General features: G+C 45.7%; 1 protein-coding gene across 1 annotated transcript in view; it reads right to left on the reverse strand.

Moving 5' to 3' along the window:
- tex2l (testis expressed 2, like) overlaps window positions 1-25,663 on the reverse strand; it is a 200,737-nt gene that overhangs the window by 73,399 nt on the left and 101,675 nt on the right. Inside the window, exons 3-4 of the mRNA XM_072480866.1 lie at window positions 11,605-11,805; window positions 5,153-5,498 (exon numbers count right to left, since the gene is read on the reverse strand). Coding sequence (XP_072336967.1) covers window positions 5,153-5,498; window positions 11,605-11,805 — 547 coding nt within the window. The remainder of the gene's footprint in view (window positions 1-5,152; window positions 5,499-11,604; window positions 11,806-25,663) is intronic.

The raw sequence follows: 25,663 nt of genomic DNA on the forward strand, positions 1-25,663 counted from the left end.
ACCAGCAAAAGCAGGGCTATGTTGTTCATGCCACCGATTTGCCTGTGTTATCCCCGGGAGACACTGTCAGGATCAAGATACCGGATGGTGGCTGGTCTGCTCCAGCTGTCGTTGTTCGACAGACTGCGCCCCGCTCGTATGTTGGATGTATGGCTGATGGTTCTGTTGTGCGACAAAACAGACGGGCACTGCGCAAGGTTGCCTGCCCGCAACCGCTTTCTTCTCCGTTTCCGTCCGTTGTTTTGCCACCTCCTGATACCTCGAACTACGAGGCCACCAGTCAGACTTCCATCCCGCCTGTCAAGGCGCCGTCGTCCCCAGTGCCACCTCTCCGGCGGTCGACAAGGATCAGACGCAAGCCCCAGAGACTGGACTTATGAACATTTGTTTTGTTTGCTATGTTCTGTTTTCTCACGTTAGACAGCTGTCTTCACATGTAAATACGTTCACATATGCCACCGCTTGTAAATATGTTAATATATGCCACCACATGTAAGTGCGTTCCCATACGCCAACAAAACATTAAAAAAAGGGGAGATGTCATGATATGCAGACATGCAGATAATGATATACAGACAGGCACAGACAGACAGCTAATAAACACAGAGAACAGGACATGACCAATGAGCAGACAGGACACCCAGGCGTGGTATCTCACTATAAAAGGCACGAGGCACTCACACTCCGCCTCTTTCCACTGATGAACATCTACAGAGTGAGTCAGGATGTATGTACAGTATCACACCTCCAGCACGTGGCTAAGAGCTAGTCTGGTTCAGTCAGACAGAGTAGCCACACTTAGGTTCACAGAGAGTCGAACTCACAGAGAACTCTGCTAACTGTGCTACTGGTTCAATAAATCAGATTGAACTAACTTCAAGGTCTGGAGTATCTTTTGGTTAAAGCTGCATCCAGTTGCGACATGGTAGCGGATGGAGGTGGCGTCCTGCAAAGGCACCAGTTTGGGAGCACTGGTAATGGCACCTCTGCCGTTCTCGCCGGCCTGTTACTCCACTAGCCCAGTGGTGGTGGCGACATTGAGGATCGGGGGGCAATGGAGGAGGTATAAGAGGGTGGAGGGTGCGCCGGTCTGGACACCAATTAGCAATAACCACAGGTTCGCACTGGGCAGGATAGATGGCGGGTTCCGGAGCTGGCAGAGAGCAGGAATTAGACGGATGGGAGATCTATTCATAGATGGGAGTTTTCACAGTTTGAAGGCGCTGGAGGACAAATTCAAGTTGCCACTGGGGAATGGTTTCCGAAAGCTGCAAGTGTGGGACTTTCTGAGGAAACAGGTGTTGGCTTTCCCGCTGATGCCGCCACGGGGGATACAGGACAGAGTAGTGTCCGGTACCTGGGTGGGGGAGGGGAATGCGTCGGATATCTATCAGGAATTGTTGGAGGCGGAGGAGACCCCGGTGGAGGAGCTGAAGGGCAAGTGGGAGGAGGAGCTAGGTGGGGAATTAGAGGCGGGTCTGTGGGTGGATGCCCTAAGCAGGGTTAATTCCTCCTCAACATGTGTCAGGCTCAGTTTAATACAGTTTAAAGTGGTACACCGGGCACACATTACGGCGGCGAGGATGAGCAAGTTTTTCGGGGTAATAGATAGATGTGCGAGGTGTGCAGGAAGCCCAGCAAACCATGTCCATATGTTTTGGGCATGCCCGAAGCTTAGAGGATTCTGGCAGGGTTTGCCAAGGCAATGTCCAAGGTGCTAGGTACGCGGGTGGTGCCGAGTCCAGAGATAGCGATCTTTGGAGTGTCGAAAGATCCGGGAGTTCAGGGAGTGAAAGAGGCCGACGTTCTGGCCTTTGCCTCCCTGGTAGCCCGGAGACGGACCCTGTTAATGTGGAGGGACTCGAAGCCCCCGAGTGTGGAGACTTGGGTCAATGACATGGCTGGGTTTCTCAAGCTAGAGAAAATAAAGTTTGCCTTGAGGGAGTCAATGCTGGGGTTCACCCGGAGGTGGCAGCCGTTCGTTAACTTTCTCGGGGAAAATTAAAATGTCAGCAGAAGCAGCATTCTGAAGGGGGGGGGGGGGGGCAGGTAGGTGAAATATGGTTAAGGGATGTACAGAAGGGGTTGGGGGGGGGGCGAAATGTCTACTTTACCATGTTGATGTTTATGTTATTATTATTTTGTTTGTTATTGTTATAAAAATTTTGCAAATACTTCAATAAAAATATATTTTTTAAAAAGCTGCTTCCAGTTGCAGCCTGTGTTATCCCAGAGAACATAACACATCAACTCCCATCCTCGCACACACACAATCACCTCTCCAAGGCCTCTCACTGTTCCATTCTGGAATAATTGCCACTGTTGGCGGCGGGCTTTCCTGCCCAGCAACAGCAAGATGGAATAAATCAAATGGGCCAATTAGAGAAAACCTCTCGGATTAATGCATGCTGATAGACAGTCAGCAGCCTATCAGCATCCAGTGCTTCAAGAGGCCATGCTCTGAATGGCCTATTTTGTTGCTGCAATTATTTTTGAAATTGGCCAGTTTCCCCTTTTGACCCAGCGTTTGCCAGTCGCATGATGTCAGGCAGCTCCACGGGCCCCCTGGAGACCGTTCACTGGACCACAGTTTGGGAACCCCTGGCCTAACCAATGGAGAAAGCCACTTTAATTTTTCAACAAATACAGCAAAATTCACTGTGAAATATTGTTAATAGGCCACACCCAGTGCAGTTATCTTAGCCTGTGGATTTGAAATTCTGAAAGAACCCCCAATTTGTTATGATCCTGGTATAACCAATAACACTTTGTAAGAGTCCTTCCTGTTTATTCCCTCATTTCCCCTTTTCTTTATTTTTGCTGTTATATTTTTGATCCATGGATAATTTATGGACATGTGTCTGTAAGGCAGCCTGTATCTTTAATTCAAGCTGAAGGAAGCAGTGGCCTGTGCCTTTAATTCAATCAGAGGATTTCAGCAGCAGGATAGATTACTGTGCTCATCTATGCTGGTTCAAATTGGAGCAGTAATTGACCGGCTCCAATGACAAAGGTTGGCTGGGACTCGGTTTGATTGATTTGGCCAAAAGGCTGTGCTCTGCCCGGTAACAGGTGGTGGTTGGATCTAATCCCACTGGAATGTTTTTCAGAGCTCCAAAGGTTGAGTTTGGTATCAGTTTTGATGCTGGCAGCCTATTGAAGGGGTCTAACTAACTCTCTCCAGAAAGATCCAACTAACTCTCTCCAGGAGGCCACTGTGAGGGCTGACTCTCTCCCCAGCATGTCTGGGTGCCATTCTCTGGAGGCTGCAGAGGCCTGAAAACAAACCACATGCTGCAAGCAAGGTTTGATGTGAAATAAAGTGTCTCTGCGGAAAGGTAGGAGCCTGAATGCGAACCTCGAGCTGAAGGCCCATTTTGATGAGAACTAAAATGTCTCTCCAGAAAGCCTGCTGCCTGTGAGCACGAATGTTTCTAACCTCCGGGGACTCTGAATGAATACATCTGCAAAGAAGGCCATTACCAGCTGTAAACCAGAGACTTTGATCAACCAGTTTGCTTTGAGGGAAATGTTCTCAAGAACCACCATTTGAAGCAAAGATTCTTATCTTTTGACCTTCTTCCTTATTATTTTCACCGCTTTCCACCCCTCTGTGTTTGTCTGTCTTCTGTGTGTGGGTAGAAGGTTGGACAGTTAAAGACTGTAGGTATTAGCTTGTTGTTATCCAATTGTTCTATTTTGCATATTTCATGATCGTTCTTGGAGTAAATAAACAGCAATCGTGTTTAAACTTCTAAACTCAGTGACTGTAATTATTGGGCAGCCAAGGGCCAAAGACTTTAGGTATTTTGATAAGAATTACTGGTTAGTTCATTTCTATTGCGACTCCAGGATGAGTCGGGCTGAAATTGACCATGTGCTAGCCCAGGGTGTCGTAACAATTTAAAAAGAAATTCGAACCAACAGTTAACTGTTGAAAGAATAACATTGAATCATAGCAGGGCAGCAGGGTGGCAGAGTCGTTAGCACTGCTACCTCACGGTGCCGAGGTCCCAGGTTCGATCCCGACTCTGGGTCACTGTCCGTGTGGAGTTTGCACATTCTCCCCGTGTTTGCGTGGGTTTCATCCCCACAACCCAAAGATGTGCAGGTTAGGTTAATCGGCCACGTTAAATTGCCCCTTAATTGGAAAAAAAGAATTGGGTACTCTAAATTTACAAAAAAAAGAAAAAAAAACATTAAATCATAGAATCATCAAATGATTACAGCACAGAAGGAGACTACTTATGCTATTGAGTCCATGCCGGCTCTCCGGAAGAGCTGCTTAGCTTGTCCCACTCATCCAATTCCATATATTAAAGTAGTTTTTTGAAACTACTTTAAAACTACTTTTTCAAAAATGACTAAAGCACTATTGAATAAACACCATGGGCGGGATTGTCCCCCACCCTGCCGGGTGGGAGAATCGCCGGGGCGTCACGCAAATTGCGCCACGCCGCCTTGACCCCCGCACGCGATTCTCCCACCCCCCCGAAACTAGCGCCACGTGAATCGCGCCGGGCTGCTCGGAGAATCGCCGTAAACGGTTCCTTTGAAATTGTTCCTTTGATCTTTAACTGGCCCAGGTCTGATGTCAAGCAGACTTCAGTACAGGTTATATTTCCTTTTCCATTTTACTTTAAATTAAAGACACAGTTTCAAAACATAACAATCTTATTAACCTCATAATTGCAACAGGTCTGATAGATCTTTATGGATGGGGCAAGTATCAAATTATGGGGGTGATCTATGCATCAGTGCAATCTGTACACTGGATTTCATTATAATTATAATGATGGCTAATTCAAATCTACATGGAGGTCCCTCCAAAAGTAATATATCCTTCAAAACATGTGGTGCCCAGATGCTTACGGTTACTTCAGGTTTGGTCTAATCAGGAACTCCTGTTACCGCTGAAATCAGCATTAAAATAGGTTTAATCGGCCTCACGGCACCGAAGACCCGGGTTCGATGGCCAGCCCCGGGTAACTGTCCGTGTGGAGTTTGAACTTTCTCCCCGTGTCTGCATGGGTCTCACCCTCACAGCCGAAAGATGTGCAGGGTAGGTGGATTGGCCACGCTAAATTGCCCCTTAATTGGAAAAAAAAGAATTGGGTACTCTAAATTTATTTTTAAAAAGAGATTTTATTACCTGGTTTTCCACCATCCCTGCTGAGGTTCTGCCCATCCTCTGACTGCATTCTGGAAGCCAGCAGGAAATATCTGAACCATTCTTCTTTTTCTCTTCCTGTTCTTCCAAACAGGAAGAGAGTATTTTCCCCGCCTTCCGCAGGATGTCTCAGGAGGACCTCCGGTGTTGATACTTGTCTCGTGATTTCCGGCCTCGCCCGTTGCTCCTCAGTGTCCATGTCCGTCTTTAACTCTCTGTCTCCAGAGCACTTGAATTTGTACAGCTCAGCATCTCTGAGGAAAATACAGATGGGATACTTCTTATTCCACATCCTTTTCTTTGCCAGGCCTGGCGGGACAAGAAAAACCTGCAGAAAATAAAAAATAAAATTTTAAAAACACACACGCGAAGGCAAAAGACCATTTAGTTCATCAGGCCCATTCCGTCTGTCACGTGCTCTACCATTCCCTCTGCTCAAATTGTTCCATTTCCTGAAGAAACATTTGGCAATCTTTCCCTCAACCCTTCAAGTTAAATCAAAAAAACTTCAGAAACATGCCAATTATTCAAGAACTCTCATTTTACACAGAAAAGACATAGGGGCGGCACGGTGACACAGTGGGTAGCACTGCTGCCTCACAGTGCCTGGGACTCGGATTCAATTCCGGCCTTGGGTGACTGCGTGGGCTTCCTCTGGCTACTCCGGTTTCCTTCCACAGTCCAAAGGTGTGCATGTTAGGTGAATTGGCCATGATAAATTGCCCCTGAGTGTCCAAAGGGTAGATGGGGTTATGGTGTTCGGGCGCTGGATTGGGTCTAAGTACGGTGCCCTTTTGGAGGGTTGGTGCAGACTCAATGGGCTGAATGGCCTCCTTCTTCATTGCATTCTATGAATATAGAGCATAGAATCAAGCCAATTGGCCCAACTACTCCACGCTTACATTAATGCTTCAAATGAGCTTCCTCCCTACTTCATCTCATCTTATCTTCTCAAAGAGTTGTAGAATCACACAGCACAGAAAAGACCTTTTGGCCCATTGCATATGTGCTGGTCAAACATAACCATTCTAATCCCATTTTCCAGCACTTGGCGCATAGCCGTATGCCTTGGGATTGCAAGTGTACATCTAAATACTTCTTAAATGTTATGAGGGTCTCTGCCTCCACCACCCCTTCAGGCAATGAGTTCCAAACTCCCACCACCCTCTAGGTAAAGGTTTTTCATCACAACTCCTCTAAACCTCCTGTCCTTACCTTAAATCTATGCCTCCTGGTCATTGACTCCTGCACCAAGGGGAAAAGTTTATTCCTGTCTACTCTATCTATGCCCCTCATAATTTTATACATCGCAATCATGCCCCCCTCAATCTCCTCTGCTCCAAGGAAAATAATCCAAGTCAGAAAAACACCCCTTGACCAACACACTCTGCTTCCTGTCACTCAACCAATTTTGGATCCAATTTGCCAAATTTCCTTGGATCCCATGGGCTCTTACCTTCACTATCAGTCTCCCATGTGGGACCTTATCAAAGGCCTTGCTGAAGTCCAAGTAGACTATGTCAAATGCAATGCCCTCATCTACACACCTGGTCACCTCTTCAGAAAATTCAATCAAGTTGGTCAGACATGATCTCCCCTCAACAAAACCATGCTGACTTTTCTTGATTAAACCCTGCCTCTCCAAATGCAGATTAATCCTATCTCTCAGAATTGCTTCCCTACCACTGAAGTGACTGGCCTGTACTTTCTTGGTTTATCCCGTCCTCTCTTCTTGAATGGTCCCACATTGGTTATCCTCCAGTCCTCCAGCACCTCTCCTGTGCCAAAGAGGAATTGAAAATTGTTGCTAACGTCCCTGCTATTTCTTCCCTTGCCTCACTCGGCAGCCTGGAATACATTTCATTTGGGCCTGGATATTTGTCTACTTTTAAGCCTGCCGGACCACACAGAACCTCCTCTCGGTCTATGTTAATCTCTTTCTGCTCCTTTCTCCCAATTGTTCCCATCTCTATCTGAATGTTTCCTTATGGCTTTCAATGTCCTTCCGAGGTTCAAAGGACACATTTAGCCAATTCTTTGTTACAGGGATTGACCTACATCGCACTATCTGCTTTTGCTGGAGATGGGCAGCAGACATCGTTTCTATATATCTATCACACTGAGTAAGTAAAGCAGTCTTTCCTAGCTTTACTTGAGGTGAATAACTTCTGTGCTCATCTGCTCTACATTGCTCTTATATCACGGTTAATGTTGTGCTCGTGCACCAGCTTTTTTATTCATTCATGGGATGTGGGCATCGCTAGCTTGGCCAGCATTTATTGCCCACCCTAATTGCCCATGGGAAGGTGGTGGTGAGTTGCCTTCCTGAAGCGTTGCAGTCCATGAAGTGTAGGTACTCCCACAGTGCTGTTAAGGAAGGAGTTCCAGGATTTTGCCCCCGCAGCAATGAAAGAACGGTGATATATTTCTAAGTCAGGATGGCATGTGGCTTGGTGGGGGATATGCAGGAGGTGATGCTCCCATGCATCTAATGCACTCGTCTAGAGGTCACAGATTAGGAAGGAGCTTGCTGTCGAAGGAGCCTTGGTCAGTTGCTACGGTGCGCCTTGTAGATGTTGTACACTGCTGCCACCATGAGCTGGTGGTGAAGGGAGTGAATGTTGAAGGTGGTGGATGGGATGCCAATCAAGCAGGCAGATTTGTTCTGGATGGTGTCCAGCTTCTTGAGTGTTGTTGGAGCTGCACTCATCCTACTCGTCATCCCACAGTTCGTACACTGCCCGTGGCAGCACAAAAATAAACTTAGCATATTCTCTGTGGAAGGGAAGCGGGCAGGACACAAACTCTACATTTGAACGGCTGAATGCTGTTAAAAGGCTGGGCCAATTTTTGGAGTGGGCACTGAAATGGCCGGTGTAACCTCTACATCTCTGAGGCGGATGCAGAAGTGCTGCTGTTCCAAATTAACGAGTGCTGGGGCTGCAATAGCCAGGGTTCCAGCCAGCACAAGTACCAGCTTAGGCCATGGGGAAGGGATTGGCTGTGGCTGGGAGTGGAAACTGCTGAACTCTAAGGTTCCCTTGTGACTGCAGGAGCTGCAGACCAATTAATGATGTGAATTCCACCAGACACCTCATGATGTCGGTCAATGCCAGACCACCAGGGAAGACGCGTAAAGTCCAATATGTAGCACAATATGTAGAGAAGGTAAAGACAAAAAAAAGCAACATGTTTAGCCTGGCAGCTAGCACAGGAGATTTGCCAGTTCTCTGTCTGCAATCGGTTGGTGAGACCATATACCTTTTCTTAGTTAACGTTTCTATGTATTCTCCACCAGTTCCTCATATGCCATCCATTAAGTTGCTGATATGGACAGGATGTTTCCCAAGGCCACCCCGATTAACTGTTACCCCAGGACACTCTTCGGATGAAGGACAAAATAGACTCTGCAGCCCCCTCTATCTCTGGGAGTATTGATGGCCAAACACTACCACATTATTCTCTCTTCCATTCAGCAACCCAGTGGCATTTTCTCAGATGGGTACAGATAGTATAAGATGTGGCACTGGCTCACAATGAGACACAAAACACAAGGACACTAGAAGTAGACATGGCGTCTCATGTGGCTGGATTGATGCACAGTGTGTCAACCCCTGTTTACAGAACAATCAGATGATGATCTGAGGGGTCCTGCAATGAAGGGAAGGAAGTGAGCGAAACATCTGAAACATCTGGAGATTCTGTGTGACCTCCCCCAAGATGTGGAACAAATGGTTGGTTTAATGGTGGACTCTCCAGTATAGTGCTGTGTGCCAAGATCCATCAGGTTTCAACACTGATTTATATTAATGAAACTGAAAGTTTCAAAGTTTGCTGATGATACAAAACCTGGAAGAATTGTAAACTGTGAAGAGGACATTGTAGAACTTCAAAAGGACACGGACAAGCTGGTGGAGTGGGCAGATAGGTGGCAGATGAAGTTCAATGCACAGAAGTGTGAGGTGAGTTATTTTGGAGGGAAGAACATGAAGAGACAATATAAAATCAAGGGTAAAATTCTAAAAAGGGTGCAGGGACCTGGGGCGAAATTCTCCTACCCGCCCCGCCACATTTCTGCGCTGACCGGCCGGCGGGAGTCTCCGTAACGCCGGCCGGTCAATGGGGTTTTCCATTGTGGGGCAGCCCCACGCCGTCGGGAAACCCCCGGGCGCCGGCAAAACGGAGACTCCCGCCGGCGGAGAATGACGCCCCTGGTGTAAATGTGCATCGATCATTGAAGGTGGTCGGACAGGTGGAGGGAGCAGTTAATAAAGCATACCATATCCTGGGCTTTATTAATGGGTGCATAGAGTACAAGAGCAAGGAGGTTATGCTGAATTTATACAAGACACTAGTTAGGTCTCAGCTGAATTATTGCGTACAGTTCTGGGAACCAGTCTTTAGGATGGTGTGAATGCGCTGGAGAGAGTGATGAAGAGGTTTACAGAAATGGTTCCAGGGATGAGGAACTTCAGAGAAACTTCAGTTATGAGGATAAATTGGAGAGGTTGGAACTGTTCTCCTTGGAGAGGAGAAAGTTAAGAGGAGACTTGATAGAGATGTTCAAAATCATGAGGGGGCTGGACAGAGTAGATAGGGAGAAACTGTTCCTGCTCATAAAAGGATTCAAGAACGTGAAGGCACAGGTTTAAAGTGATTTTCAAAAGAAGCAAATGTGATGTGAGAAAATACTTTTCCACACAATGAGTGGCTTGGGTCTGGAATGCACTGCCTGGAATTTATGGTGGAGGAAGGTTCAATTGAGGCATTCAAGAGGGCATTGGATGATTGTTTCAATAGAAACAATGTACAGTGTTACAGGGGAAAAGGCAGGGGAATGACACTAAGTCATGATGCTCATGTGGAGAGCTGGTGCAGCCACAATGGGCCAAATGGCCTCCTTCCACACCGTAGCAATTGTGTGATTCTGTGATTCAATGCACAGAAGTAAAAACTTTTTTCACCTTTTGAGTTTGGTAAGCATTTCGGTTGGGAGTAAAGAGGGCAAACTTTCATTTAAACAGTGGTGCTTCTCATGGTCTCGGAGAATCCCCAAGTGTTTTACAGCCAGTGAAGTACTTTTGAGGTGTAAGCACTCTTGCAATGCAGGAAACCATAATCTAAGCGAATTAACCAAATCCGCTCTGGGAAATGTACTCTCTGAACCAGTGCACTGCACACAGTTCTGAGTCTCCAAATCATAAAAAGGATACAGAGGCAGTGGAGAAGGTGCAGACAAGGCCTACAAGGTTGACAGCAGAATTTTGAGATTATAACGGTCAGGAAAGATTGAACAGACTTGGGCTTTTTATCCTGGATAAAGGGCCACCCGATTGCAATGAAAGGGCGAGGCTTGATCAGGTAAGAAGCTTCCACTTGTGGGAGAGCCCAAAACTAGGGAGGATAAATACAAGATGGCCACTGATAAATTCAAAGGGAATTCAGGAGAAACATATTTACCCAGGGAGTGATTAGACTGGAAACCTTGTCAAAAAATGGAGCAGCTGAAGCAAATAGCATAGATTCATTTAAGAAGAAGCGAGATCGAATGGTTACAGTACAGGAGAAGGACATTTGGCTCATCATCTCCATCAAAGCTCCCGGCACGTCCAACTCACCTCATCCCGTTCCCCCACTTTCTCCTCCGAGCCTAGAATTTTAAAAATGTTTTCCTTATGGTAGAAGGTTCTAGTCTTACCACATTTTATATAAAGATGTTTCTCCTGAATTTAACTTCTTTTTCTGACCTCTAGTATTCATCACCCTCACAAATTAAAATAGATTCTCCATGTTTACACTATCATGCCCTTTGAAATAAATCACAGCAGTGCCCCTCCACTACTCTCACTCCATAGATCAGAAATAATTCCTCTTCAAGTGCACGTCCAACATCCTTTGAAAGTTACTTTGAACCTCCTTCCTCTGCCCTTTCAGGCATTGCATTCCTGATCACAGGAACCCACAGCAGGTATATCGCCTTTAACATCAGAACCGAGTCACACAGGAGGCATTCAGGCAGATGACCAAACGCCTAGTCAGAGAGGTAGGGTTAAAGAAGCATCTTAAAGGGTAAGGGGGAGGTGGAAATGTGGAGAGGTTTAGGGAGATAAATGCATGAGGGAGAAAGGGATGAAGAGATTTGTGGCTAGGGTTGGAAGAAGAGGTGTAGGAAGTAGTACATGCAGGTGATAACCAGTGGCATGGCCAGTAAGACTGAACAGCCTGCTCTTGTAGATGTGCATCCTATGTAACACTTCCATTTTTAGCCTCTACAAATGTTGGTGGTAAGATATTTTGTGTCCTTCAGCAAGTGTTGAAGATAGGCTACAAGAGAGAAATATGGTAAACGCCAGGCTTTTCGGAACATGGACGTGGTCATTCCGATGGGATAAGATCAAGGAAAGCTCAACTTTCAATAGAATATTCCCACCCACCTTGCTGTCAGCTAGGTCACAGGATCGATGGCTGATGAATTCCACATTATGTTTGCCTTCATCGAAGGTTGCACGCCGGGAGATGTTGCTCCGGGGGTACGAGAGTTTCAACGCAGTACCATCCAGTGTCACGTAGACCGAAAAGGTCAGTGATGGAAGGTAGGTTTCAGGATCATAGTTATAGATTTCATTCATCCAGCCCTGTAAAACAGAAGAGAGAAAAGTGGGAAAACATAACACCACACTTGTCCATCATTGTATCAGACAAAACCCATACAATAGTCTGAAATCTGGAAGAGGTTGTCAATTCCTATGCTACACAAGGTTGGCCCTGAGCAGGATGAAACACGGCAATGGTTTATTTGTATATGTACCTCATTGGCATAGTCAGATCAACTTCTTTGTGAAAAGTCACACTTATATATTTTATCTGTAAGATACATTTTGCTCTTAATGAACTAAAGGTTCATGCAGTTTCTTGGCTCCATTTGAGTAAAATGGATATTGCGGCATTAAGTTATCCTGATGAGCGTTTACAGGATTGACAATACTCAGATTTGTTCTTAGGATTGTAAGTTTGTGGAAGGATCAGAGTGCTTTACAAATGGCATTATCTCAAATACAGGCAAGAAGAATTCAATTGGTTTGATACTTCCATTTCTCTTCCAGCGCCTAGAGTTCACTAAGGCAGACTTTCATCTGTTTCCGTAGATAGTAATTCCTGGAACATGTCGCTGGTCAGTAGCCAGAGGCTTATAGTTTGAGGGGCACCGCTCCACGTCAAACATGAATTCCAGGGAACAAAATGACTAGTCCTCTTCGGGAGCCAAGTCACAGCTGTCACATTGGATGCTTCTGGTGTGCCCCACAGCAATAAACGGCCAATAGAGGCCTAGGATATTGGGCGCGATTCTCCCAACGGGCGGCTAAGTGCCGACGCCAGAGTAAAAACGGGAGTGTTTTACTCCGGCGTCGGCGCCCGTTCCGGGACACCATTCTACGGCCCACAGGGGGCTCCAGCTGCCGATCCCGGCCTGAACCTGGCGCCGCGGGGTCCGCGCATGCGCAGTTGGGCCGCCACCAACTAGTGCATGCGCAGTGGCCTTCTTCCCAGCGGCGGCCCCGATGCCAAATGGCGCAAGGCTACAGGAACCGGTGTGGAGGAAAGGAGGCCGGGGGCAGAGAGGCTGGCCCGCCGATTGGTGGGCCCCGATCGCGGGCCAGGCCACTACGGAGGCCCCCCCGGGGTCGGACCCCCTCTCCCCCCACAGGCCACCCCCAGCCTGCGGGACGCTGCTTTTTGTTGACGGCTGCTTGGCCCATTCTGCCCAGAGAATCGGCGCGCCGGCCTGTGCCGGAGAGTCGGCACATACCCCGACCGGCATCGCGCTGACCACGCCAGCGCCAATTCTGTGGAGAATTGCGTCCCGGCGTCGGGGCGGCGTGGTGCAATTCGCGCGGCGCCGCGCCAATTCTCTGACCCGGCGGGGGGTTGGAGAATTTTGCCCATTTTGTCTCCTCCATTTATTTTATACCACTGGAGCAGCTGTTCCAATATCTTGTTGCCCCTTCTGCACAAACTGCAATGTCACAAATTAAACATCTTCCCAGTGGGACGGCTTACGGCGAATGCGCGATGGCTGAAATTTATCCTTATGAATTAAACTCTTTGCTTCGTACAAAGTTAAAGGAAAACGAAAGGTAAAACATTGGAATGTGAACCCTTGGTTAGTTAAACTTATTTCATTCTTCAGCTACTTTTCAAGTAATTGTATTCTGCTTTCATGGTGCTTGCACAGGCTGTCGTTCTTCTCGGAATCTGCTGAATGTCTTGAAGGGGGGACTTGGGTTGATATCATGCTGCAGAATGGAGTGTGGTTTGCGATCTGCTTCAGATTCATCAGCTGATTGATTAACCTGCACCATTCTCCAGACAGCATCTGACATTGGGGTGAACTATTACAGCTTGAGCAATCTAGCAGCTAAGAAAAGCTGAACCAGACATAATCTGATGATTAGAAAATCTTATAGTTCAACCTTTTGTTTACCAACTTGAAACATTCTGGTTTTATGTGTTAAAATGACACTAAATCGTTCAGAAAATAGTGCAAACTGGCACTGTGCCCGATGCACTTTCTTCAACAAATAGGATGGCCAGAATTGCAAATGTTACAACCCTGTTCAAACTAAGGATGTACAGATAAACCCAGCAACTACAGGCCAGTCAGGTTAACCTCAGCGGTGCAGAATCTTTCAGAAATGATCAGGGACAAAATTAACAGTCACTTGGATGCAAGTGGATTAATTATTGAAAGCCAGCAATGATTTGGTAAAGGCAAATTTGATTCAGCCAACTTGATTGAGTTTTGTGGTGAAATAACAGAGAGGGTTGATGAGGGTAAGATGGTTGATGTGGTGTATGGGGATTTCTGGAAGATATTTGGTAAAATGCCACATAACAGGCTTAACAAAGTAAAAGTTCATGTAATAAAAGGGACAGCGGCAGCATGGATAGGAAGTTGGCTGAGTGACAGGGAACACTTGAGTAGAAGTGATTTTAAAATGTGGGGAAATGGTGGCATAGTGGTAATGTTACTGGATTAGTAATCCAGAGGCCTAGACTAATACTCTGAGGGCACAGGTTCAAATCCCACCATGGCAGCTGCTGGATTTTAAGTGGGAGGCACAGTGAACATGGTTAGCACTGCTGCCTCACAGCGCCAGGGACCCAGGTGACTGTCTGTAAGGAGTTTGCATGTTCTCTCCCTGTCTGCGTGGGTTTCCTCTGGGTGCTCCACAGTCTAAAGATGTGTGGGTTAGGTGGATCGGCCATGCTAAATTGCCCCTTAGGCTGCGGTTGAGGGGTAGGACAGGGGTTTGGGCCTAGACAGTGAAATCGTTCAAAGGGTTGGTGCAGATTCGATGGGCTGAATGACCTCTTTCTGCATTGTAGGGATTCTATGATAAGCTAAATGATAAGCAAGATGCTGGAATCTGAAACAGAAAATACTGGACAATCTCAGCAGGTTTGACAGCATCTGTGGAGAGTGAGGGTGCTAACGTTTCGAGTCTGGATGACTCTTTATCGAAGCTAGTCGAGGTGATATTAAAAATGATAGTATAAGTAATTGTTTTTTAGGCTGGAAGGAGATATATAATGTGGTATCTCCAGGGGGTTGGCACGAAAACCACAGATTTACCTAACGTATATTACTGACCTAGTCTCAGGTTCACAGGTTACAATTTCAAAATTTGAAGATGATGCAATACTTGAGGAGGGCAGCGAAAGACTTCAAAAGGACAGAGACAGGCTGGTGGGATTGGCAGAACGGGGCAGATGTAATTTGATGCAGAGAAGTCTGAAGTGGTACATTTTGGTAGGCAGTACAAGAGTAAAGGGCCTAATTCTAAAGGAGGTGAGCAGCAGAGGGCCCTGGGAGTATTTGGGTACGCATTTCACTGGAATTGGCAAGGCAGGTGGGAAAGTGCTTAAAAAGGCCTACAGCCTCCTGTTTTTTTACATATAGAGGCATTGAGAACAAACTAAAGGAAGTTATGGTGATTTTTTAATAAACCACTGGGTCAGCCTCACCTGGAGTACTGTGCCTATTCTGGGCAGTAAGCTTTAGAAAGGATATCTTTGGAGAGGCCGCAGAAAAGACTTATGAGAATGGTCCCAGGGGTTGAGGGATGGATGAGGGTGACTACATGGATAGGTTGGGAAGGTTGCTGCTGTTCTCCTTAAAGGAGGGAAGGTTGAGAGGAGATGTGAAAGAGATGATAAGGGGTTTGGACAGATAAGATAAAGAGAAGCTGTTCCCACTGAGGAGTCGAGAATCACAGGAAACGGATTTAACATGGTTGGCAAAAGAACCAATGGCGCCATGAGGAAAATCTCTTTTATGCAGCGAATGGCTGCGGACCACAATGCACTGCGAGAGAGTGTGGTGGGAGAACATTCAATTGTGGCTTTCACAAAGAAATTGGATAGAAATTATTGCAGAGGTATGGGAAAAGGGTGGGAATGTAGGACCAGCACCTTTCATATCCGTGATCTCCACCACCTAGAAGGACAAGGGCAGCAGATACCTGGGAACACCACTACCTGCATATTCTCCTCCAAACCACAAATCACTTGGAAATATATTGCCATTCCTTCACTGTCACTGGGTCAAAATCCTGGAACTCCCTCCCTTAACAGCACAGTGGGTGTACCCATACCACATGGACTGCAGCGGTTCAAGAAGGCAGCTCACCACCATCTTCTCAAGGAAAATAAATGCAACCTAGCCAGTGGCGCCGCCATCCCCTGAAAGAATAAATAAAAATTATTTTTTTAATGATATGTTGAACTAAGGTCTTGTTATCTATCCAATGGATGTGAAAGGTTGGATGGATTTGAAGAACAGCAAAGCATTCCCCCTGTGGCCTAAATGGTTTTCTCAGTGCCTTGGCCAAAGTTCTTCTCTATCACACACCATCAGAAATAGATGAAGTGGATGGTTACAAATTGGTCTCCACCTTTATTTACATATGCAGCTCCAATCAAAAGTATTGCATTGTTTTCAAAGCACCTTGAGCCATCCAGGTGGGGTGTTTGTTGTCTCGGAATGGAAGTTATTTCTTTGTTCCACGGTGTCCTTTCACATTTAAGGCATGATTCTTGTGCACGAGCTTCACATCATCATTCGTGTCATCAGCGTTCTGGCATCTAGCACATGTCCAGAGGTGTTACAGCTCAAAAATACCACAATGTGCATTGCCTGACGCCGGTATCGGGATTGCCGACCGGGCAAAGAATGGCGGGTTGCCAAAAACGGGATTGGCACCGGGCACCAGACCCAATGCCATTCTCCAGTCAAGCGGGAATCTGATTCTTCACTGGACTGCTCTTCAGCTGTCAGATAGAGCGGTTCAGGCTGAGGAGGCTGCCTCAGAATTCACAAAGTCAGACCAGGAGGAAGCTGATCAGCAGAGGGCTGCCTGAGGTCACCATGCCAAGGGTGATTGTCAGTTTGCCCATGGCTGAAAGGGCCAGATCAGATATGGGACCCCATGTTGGCTTTGGTGGGGACGGAATCCTGGGGACATCCTTGAGGGACCTCCCACCCCCTAACTGGCAGTGGCAGAGGGGCACAGGACCTATGGACTAATCCCCTTCAACCCCCCCCCACCCTCTGGGTCCACCGTGCCTGGGCGGATTTTAACGCCAGGGTATAGGTGCCATGTTGCCAGGGGGCAGTACACCATTGGCAATACCAGGAGTGGGGATTGAGGAGGATGGCTGAAGGGGATGCTGAGAGTGGGGTTCAAATCACCCTCATGCAAACGTGGTGTGTGTGGGGGGTTGACCCATTATTCCCAAGATGGGGGAGAGGATGCCTCTTCTTGTCAGCAAGGGTGAGGGTCAGGATTTGTGTTGGTGGGGGCCTGCTGCTGGGCTTTTGTGATCAGGCCGCCTGCTCAAAAAGACGGCCCAATACCAGGATCCCGATGGAATCTTGCGGGATCTCCGCTATGCATAGATTTGCATGGTTGAGGAGTGAGACTCGCACCTGGGTGCCACTCCTATTGCCAGCAGAGTCCCGATTCTCTGTTGGCAAGGAATCCAGGCCCACATCTCAGTAACGCAGAAAAACCGTAACTTGCTCAAGTAACCACCGTTTGCTCGGGCAACCACACATATCCTATTGAATAAGTGCAAAATTATTGGAAACCAGTTCCCTCTTGAACGTAACAACATTTCCAAATTGGCAACAAGCATTTATATTACACCTTTCATAACCCCAGGACAGATTTAGAGCAAATCATGTAAACATCTTTGGCAGATCAATTGGTTGCACTTAGGTTTTTGTTGGGGTGCCTGGTACTGACACGGATCCATGACCACCACTTAGTTGTCACATAGATTATCATAGAATCTACAGTGCAGAAAGAGGCCACTCGGCCCATCGAATCTGCACCGACCCCCGGAAAGAGCACCCCACCCAAGGTCAACACCTCCACCCTATCCCCACAACCCAGCACCATACATTCCAATTAACTGCTGGGACACGGCAGTGGTCACTTCCTGGGCAATAACATTGACCCAAGCTATGCGAGAGTACTCCAGTGCTCATGGAGATGCTTATTGTTCAAATGCCGGCAACTGAAACTCTGATGGTAATGGAAATGCAGGAGTCCATGCCTATGGTGAGGGTAGAGCAGTACCGTGGCACTTTAGAGGTCTGTGGTCAGCCATATACGATGTGGAGTGATGTCCCTCAAGCTGTAATCATTTGTCTCTCACAGTGAAATGGAAGTGGAAAGTCAAAAAGACAAGGGTGGGTTGCCATTGACTAGGGCCCCCGAGGGATTTTTGCATTCCAACTCTCTTTCTGCACCTCATGGTGCACTAAGGCAGATTTCTGTCTGTTTCCATAGCTAGTAATTCCCGAAACAGGCTGGTAGTCTGGCACCAGGAGCTTACATCTTGAGGGGCCCCATTCCACATCAAACATGACTGACCAGGAGTCTCTCCCGCTCTTACCGCCAGCCACTGGCGTGTTTGGAAGGATTTGCAGGTTATCACTCAACCTGTTTGGCTGCATTATGAACGGACCTTCCTTGGCCATCAGGTCCTGAGATGGGACTCAAACCCAGAGCTTCTGACTCAGAGGCAGGGTCTCTATCCACTGACCACAAGATCTCATACCCCCCCCCCCCCGGGATGGTAGAACTTAAATGTGACTGAGGAATGGGCCAAGCTGGAATGAAGAGTGGATGTGTAAATGATGAGGCTGACCAAAGCCTCAAGGTAGGCCAGACTCTGACAGATGTCAAATCAACCGGAACAGCAGCAGACCTCCGAACATAGGATTCTGACACTTTAGAACAAAGGACCAAGCTTGAGAAACCCAGGTGGAAGTGACAGATTCAACATTGCTGTGCTGGGGTAATGCTGAGACTAGATGGCCAAGTTCGGGGCAACTGACTGTCGTGGTGAGGTTGGAATCTGTACTATTCTGCTGGGGATGATCGGCAATATGGTTTGGGATTTCCGGTCCTCCCAAAGTTGTGGAACGTTATCGTGCATGTGGAACGTGTTAGCAAGTGAGAGATCATGATACAAATTAAGGTTAAACCAAGAGCAGCAAACCTGATCCAAATATATACGCCAACTGTGGCATCTCCTGAAGAAGATGTTGATGAGGTGTTTGTGGGCAGAATTTTCCAGCCCCGACTGTGTCGTGTTTTCCGATGGCAGAGGTGTCTCACCTTTGGCTGCTGGTGGGATCTTCCACTCCCGCCAAGGCCTATGGAGTTTCAAGTGGCTCGCCTGTCCTGCCATCAGGGAACCTGCTGTGGGGGTCACCTTCGGCGGGACTGGAAGATCCCACTGATGGGAAGGGCCAGAAAACCCCGCCGACGATTAGCCACCTTCAACATGAGAGATTGACGGGAGACTTCAACATGAAAATAGGGAAAAGAAGGCAACACATTGGTGTTGTAGAAAATTCAGCTTGAACGAAATGATATAGGGGAGAAAATCTGATGGATTGGTTAACACATTGCAAACTGTTGCACATGTTTTCAGCACTATAAAAAAGAAGACTATATATGGGTATCATTCAGTGGACCATAAAGAAATACGATTAATTATACTTTGATGAGGACACACAACAGGGTAGGATATATTGATTCCGGAGTCCTGACTAGTGTGCATTGTAGTTTTGACCGCCAGTGTGCACAGGCCAAGGTTAAGGGAATGTGGCAGAGACAGAAACATGTAAATAGAAGCTCTCCCAAATGGCAGGTAGATTGTTCACACTAGGACTCCAGTGTACTTGAATAAGTTTTACAGCGGGAGATGGTTTCAAACAGAGAAGCGGAGCCAAATTTGGAAAGATTGGCATCTGCTGTAAAAACTGCACTGAATGAAATGCGTGCCCAAAGGCTGAGACTGGCAAGCTGCCCTGGAGAACAGCCAAATGTCTGAAACTGATAGAAGAGTGCTGATGAACAAAGCAGAAGGATCATCAAGGAGTGGATTACAAAAATCTCTGCAAGAAAGTGTGTAGCGCACAAAGACTCCATGAGACGAATATAGTGAAGTCGATGAGGCTTTATTAAGCGTGTCTGTTCCCCAGCAGCCCGATAGTAAACTGGCCTGCGGGGGAAGACACCGGCTTCTTATACTTCGCCTTCAGGGCGGAGCTTGAGGTCAACGGCCAACCAGGACCCGGGATCTGTCAGCCATTGACATTAGGGCTTCCAGTCCCACATGACCCCCAATACATACTACCACAAAGTGAAAAATACTTGCAGAGCAGTTGAAACAAAATACACAGGCAGCAGATGATGCAGGTTGTAAAGGGCAGTCTAAAGAAGCATACAAGGTTGGCACAGCTCAGTCAAGTATAACATTTGGTATTGGTATGAAAGTGGCAGATGTGCAGGAATATGAGTTTGATCAATCAACGGAATGGTAGCAACAATACTGCGCCCAGCTGTACGGACCAGATCGGAATGCAGTAAGTACACATGCTGTTGTTAGGGAGGAGAAGAAATGAGAAGTGTTGATTAATGATATTGAACATGCAATCAAGTAACTGCAGGAAGGCAAAGGAACAAGCCTAGATGACATGCATGCTGAAGCTCCGAAGGTTGGAGAAACAATAGCCGTCAAAGACATGAAATAAATCATTGAGCTCTTCTGGAGAAGGAATTTGCCCAGATGTCTGGCTAGTTACATAGCTGTGACATTGACAAAGGTTTATGACACCCAAAACTGCTCAAAGCATAGAGCTGTTAGCCTGATAAACCAGCCAAAGGCTCTCATACTTCATCACATCGGAAATATCTGAGGAACAGTTTGGTTTAATTGTTAACAGTTTAGGCCTATAGTTGCTGGAGTTTAGAAGAATGAAAGGAGATTTAATTGAGGTATATAAGATGCTAAAGTGGATTGACAGGGTAGACATGGAGTGGATGTTTCCCATTGTTGGACGTTGTGGAATGAGTTTTCGGCAGATTTAAAACAGAAATGAGGTGGAATTTCTTCACTCAAGGAGTTGAGAATCTGTGGAATTCTCAATGCCAGAGTTCAGTAGATGCCGGCACGCTAAACAAATTTAAGGAGGGTATAAATAGGTTTTTAATAAGCTGGATGGAGGGTTAGAAGGAGCGAGCAGGAAGGTGGAGATGGGGCCGAGATGAGATCAGCCATAATTGTATTGAATAACGTAGCAGACTTGAATTGCCCACTCCTGCTCCTCGTTCGGACGTTCTTGTGCTTGATCTCAAGAAAAGGGACATGGGCTATCATTCTAGTGCTGTGCTACATAATTGAGAAGTTTGCCAGAAGGCAAAGTGTAAAGGAATTGTGAGTACTCTTTGTAGACTACACAAAACCCATCATCTCAGTTCACCAGGCAGAGCTATGGAAAACCCTCGCAGATTTGGAGTACCACATCACTAATCTGGGACATTCCCAAGAACAAGAATACAAGAATTAAGAGCATGGCTGGGCCATTCGACACCTTGAACCTGCCCTGCCATTTGATAAGAATGTGGCTGATTGAGGCCTCAACACTACTTTCTTGCTCTCCGCACCACTCCCCCCCAATAACCCTTGAATAGCTTGTTGATCAAAAATCAGTCTAACTCAGCCTTGAACATATCTGATGACCCAGACTCCACTGTTCTCTGAGGAAGAGAATTCCACAGACCAACAACCTACTGAAAGAGTAAAATTCTCTCATCTCAACATTAAGTGGGAGACCCCTCAGTTTTAAAATGTGTCCCCTCATTCTAGTCTCCCCCACAAGGGAGAAACATCCTTTTAGCATCCACCCTGTCAAGTGCCCTCAGGATATGTTTCAATAAGATCGTTATGCTAATTGATCTCTTCAAAGACTTTACAAACTGTGGTGTACATACGTGGAGACAAGACAGAGCCATGTAGGCGAAGGAGTCAGAAAAGGATGTCTGCTTTCAGCAGAGCTTTCCAATGTCAGAGGAGATAAGGTCATGAGAGAAGTCAGCTCCACACTCCAAAAACATTTTGGGGCTGGTGTTGGTGGTCACAAATTCTGGAACATCAGATGTGCTGATGTCACTCATTAGTTGAATGAACCATGGAGGGAATCTAACATTGGCCTGCACTTGAAAAAGCAATTTGCAATCTGGTGTGGAGGATTTCACTGTATAGTGTGAGAGCTGGAAAGGTCCTTCGAATCAGCCAGGCAGAGCGAAGAGCCAATGAATTTGCACGCAGGAATATTGTGAGTTTTCAATTTCACGCTTTTGGCTGGAGTGAAGAAATGGAAATGAAGAAAACCTGACCACTGGAAGAGGCGGGGTCGGTGTTGGTAACAATAAAAGGTGAAACACCAGGAAAGAACAGGCCAGGTTGGAGAAACTGGATGGGTGGACAACATCAGAAACTGGACGGAAGGAGGAATGGCTGCGGAATGCAGTGAACTGAAAGTGATGCCTACGGATCCTCCCACACAATGGCTAAATATGGATGGATGGTTTCCGTTGTAATGTTGCAATTTCAGCATCAAATATCTGTATAGTAACCTTCCACAAACAGCAATGTGACAACAATCAGTCCATCTGTTTTTAGTTCTGTTGGCTGAAGTATTATAATATGCCAGAAGTACAATGGGAATAATTTCCCTACGGTCTTCTTCAAAATGGCATCCTGGGATCTCTTTCATGTACCTGAGAGAACAGACAGAGTCTTAGCATAATAGCTAACTTGGGAGAACAGACAGGCTCTGCTAGCTAATTTGAAAATGGTACCATCAATAGTGCAGCACTCCCTGAATATTTTACTGGAGGGTCCACCGAGATTTTTGTGCTTGAACCCATAATGCTCTGCTCCTGAGGTACTTTGTATTTTGTTTGGTTGCCATTGAACTTCTTCACTCAGATTACAGCTAAGAATAATATTTCTGATGTTATGGGCCAGGGTTTAGAGAACCCCAAAGTGTATCATGGCATTCACCTGACCCACAACTTTTAATAGATTGTGGTATGGGGAGCACACAGCCCACTCTACAGGTGTGGTACAACAGAAATGGAAAAGTACTTTTTAAAGCAAAACAATGTTTATTGTATGAACTCAAGTTAACCTTTTTGAAACATACAGCGAACATCTTAGCAACCATCAATTCAAATACAACCCCCAAAGAATACAACACTAAGTAATCCTTAATAACTTCCCAAACAACATCCAGAAGACAGAAGAAACACCTTTAAACAGAAGCACATTAGGTTTACATTCACTACTGAGAACATTTATAATTCTGAATTCACCAAATGATCAAGAGATAGTCTTTTCATGGCAAAGAGATCAACAGTTCACCTGCTCTGTCTGGCTTCAGCTCCAACACTGAAAATGAAACTAAAACACACTCTGCAGCAAACAGCCTAAAACGAAAGTAAAAAGCTGACAGACAGCCCAGCTCCACCCACACTCTGACATCACTGATAAACACCCATTTCTTAAAGGTACATTTCTTAAACACCCATTTCGTAAAGGTACTCTCACATGACACCTCCCCCCAAGAAAAAAAAAAACCCATCAACTTCAAGATGGTTTCATTTTTTATCTTTTCACCATTCTTTAAGAAATGCACACAGGAAATATACTTTTTCGTTTCAAAAAGCAACACACGCAAACAGGTATAATAATATAGTCCAATTTTTTTCATTCTTCTTCCTCCAACTGAAACTGCATCCGTTCATCACATTCGTGACAAAGCATCGGCTATCACGTTTTCTCGTCCTGCCACATGTATTATTTTTAAATGAAATAGCTGTTACAATAAACTCCAGTGAAACAGCCTTGCATTGTTATTCTGGAATCGCTCCAAAAACATCAACGGATTATGATCAGTATATATAACAGTGGCAGACGGTTGCTGGTCACATAAATGTGAAAATGTTGCAAAGCCAGCACCAAACTCAAAGTCTCCTTCTCAATCGTGGAATACTTTTTCTGGTGAGAATTCAATTTCTTTGAAAAATAACCAATAGGCCGCTCTAACCCTTCGCCGTCGTCTTGTAGAAGCACCGCAGCTACACCCACATCACTTGCATCAACCGCCACTTTGCATGGTTTCGGATAATTTGGGATTGCTAACACAGGAGCAGTGGTTAACACAGCCTTCAGGCCGTCAAATGCCTGTTGACACTTCGCTGTCCACTGTAATTTGTTACACTTCTTGAGCAAGTCCGTCAGTGGAGCGACCACACTGCTAAAATTCGGTACAAATTTCCGGTAAAATCCACTCATACCATGAAATCGCATTATTTCCCGTCGTGTCGAGGGTATCGGAAACTCCCCAGTAACTTTTGTTTTCACATCCCGCGGGACCATTCGATCCTGTCCGATTGTATGGCCAAGGAAAGTGACTTGGGCCTTTCCAAGTTCACTTTTGGCTAGGTTTATCACCAAACCCACCTCCTGAAGTCGATCGAATAACTCCATCAGATGTTTTAAATGTTCTTTCCATGTCTGGCTGAAAATTACCAGATCGTCGATGTATACCGCACAATTGGGTAATTCTGAAACGACTTTGTTAGTTAACCGTTGAAATGTGGCTTGGGCGTTTTTCATGCCAAATGGCATAACTTTGAATTGGTATATACCATCTGGAGTCACAAAAGCTGAAATCTCCTTCGCCCTTTCGGATAAAGGTACCAGCCAGTAACCTTTAAGTAAATCCAGTTTGGAAATAAAAGCTGATTGCCCCACTTTCTCAATGCAATCCTCCAAACGTGGGATAGGATAAGAGTCCGTTCTTGTAACTGCATTAACCTTTCTATAGTCCACACACAACCATTGGGTACCATCTGGTTTTGGTACCATCACTATGGGTGAGCTCCATTGGCTGCAACCCACTTAATTTATGCCATTTTTAAGCATACTCTCAATCTCTTTGTTAATCTGTGCCAATTTTAAAGGGTTAAGTCTATATAGATGTTGTTTGATTGGAAAGCATTTCCCACATCTACATCATGTATAGCCATTTTAGTACTTCCCAATTTATCTCCGCATACTTGCCCACGTGATATCAATAACTCTTTCAGGTCAGTCCGTTTTTCCTCCAGAAGGTAACTCAACAATTTATCCCAATTTTTAAGAACATCCTCGTTTTCCAATTTAGTTTGAGGTATGTCAAATTCACAGTCATCTGGATTTGGTTCGTCACTTTGAGTTAGAATCATTAAAACCTCCTCCCTTTTCTCTCCTTCCCTTGCAAAGTATCTTTTAAGCATATTCACATGACACACTCGGTGAGTCTTCTTTCTATCTGGTGTTTTTACCACATAATTCACCTCACTTAATTTCCTTTCAGTCTGATAAGGTCCACAAAACCTTGCTTTTAAAGGTTCATCTACCACTGGTAACAACACTAAAGTTTTATCTCCATTGGCAAAACAACGAACTTTGGATTTCTTGTCCGCTACCCGTTTCATCACATTTTGGGCAACTTTTAAATGTTGTCCAGCCAATTCACCTGCTCTATTTAATCATTCCCTAAAATTTGACACGTAATCCAATAATGTAATTTCCGATTTCTCACTCGCCAATTTTTCCTTAATCAATTTAAATGGTTCTCTTACCTCATGACCAAAAATTAGTTCAAAAGGACTGAATTTGGTTGATTCATTAGGTGCATCCCTAATTGCAAACAGTACGAATGGAATTCCTTTATCCCAATCCTCTGGATAACCTTGACAATAAGCCCTCAACATTGTCTTTAATGTCTGATGCCACCTTTCTAATGCTCCCTGCGATTCTGGATGGTACACAGTTGATTTAAATTGTTTTATTCCTAAGCTATCCATAACTTCTTTGAATAACCTTGAGGTAAAATTCGATCTGATTGCATTTCTGTGGGTAGTCCATATCTCGTAAAGAATTTAAGAAACTCCTCCGCAATCTTTTTAGCTGTAATATTACGTACTGGAATGGCCTCTGGAAACCTAGTAGACACATCCATTATCATCAAAAGATATTGAATCACACTTTTCGTTTTCGGAAGCGGACCTATGCAAT

This window comes from Scyliorhinus torazame, chromosome 17 (genome assembly GCF_047496885.1).
Source record: "Scyliorhinus torazame isolate Kashiwa2021f chromosome 17, sScyTor2.1, whole genome shotgun sequence".
NCBI classification, from domain to species: domain Eukaryota; kingdom Metazoa; phylum Chordata; class Chondrichthyes; order Carcharhiniformes; family Scyliorhinidae; genus Scyliorhinus; species Scyliorhinus torazame.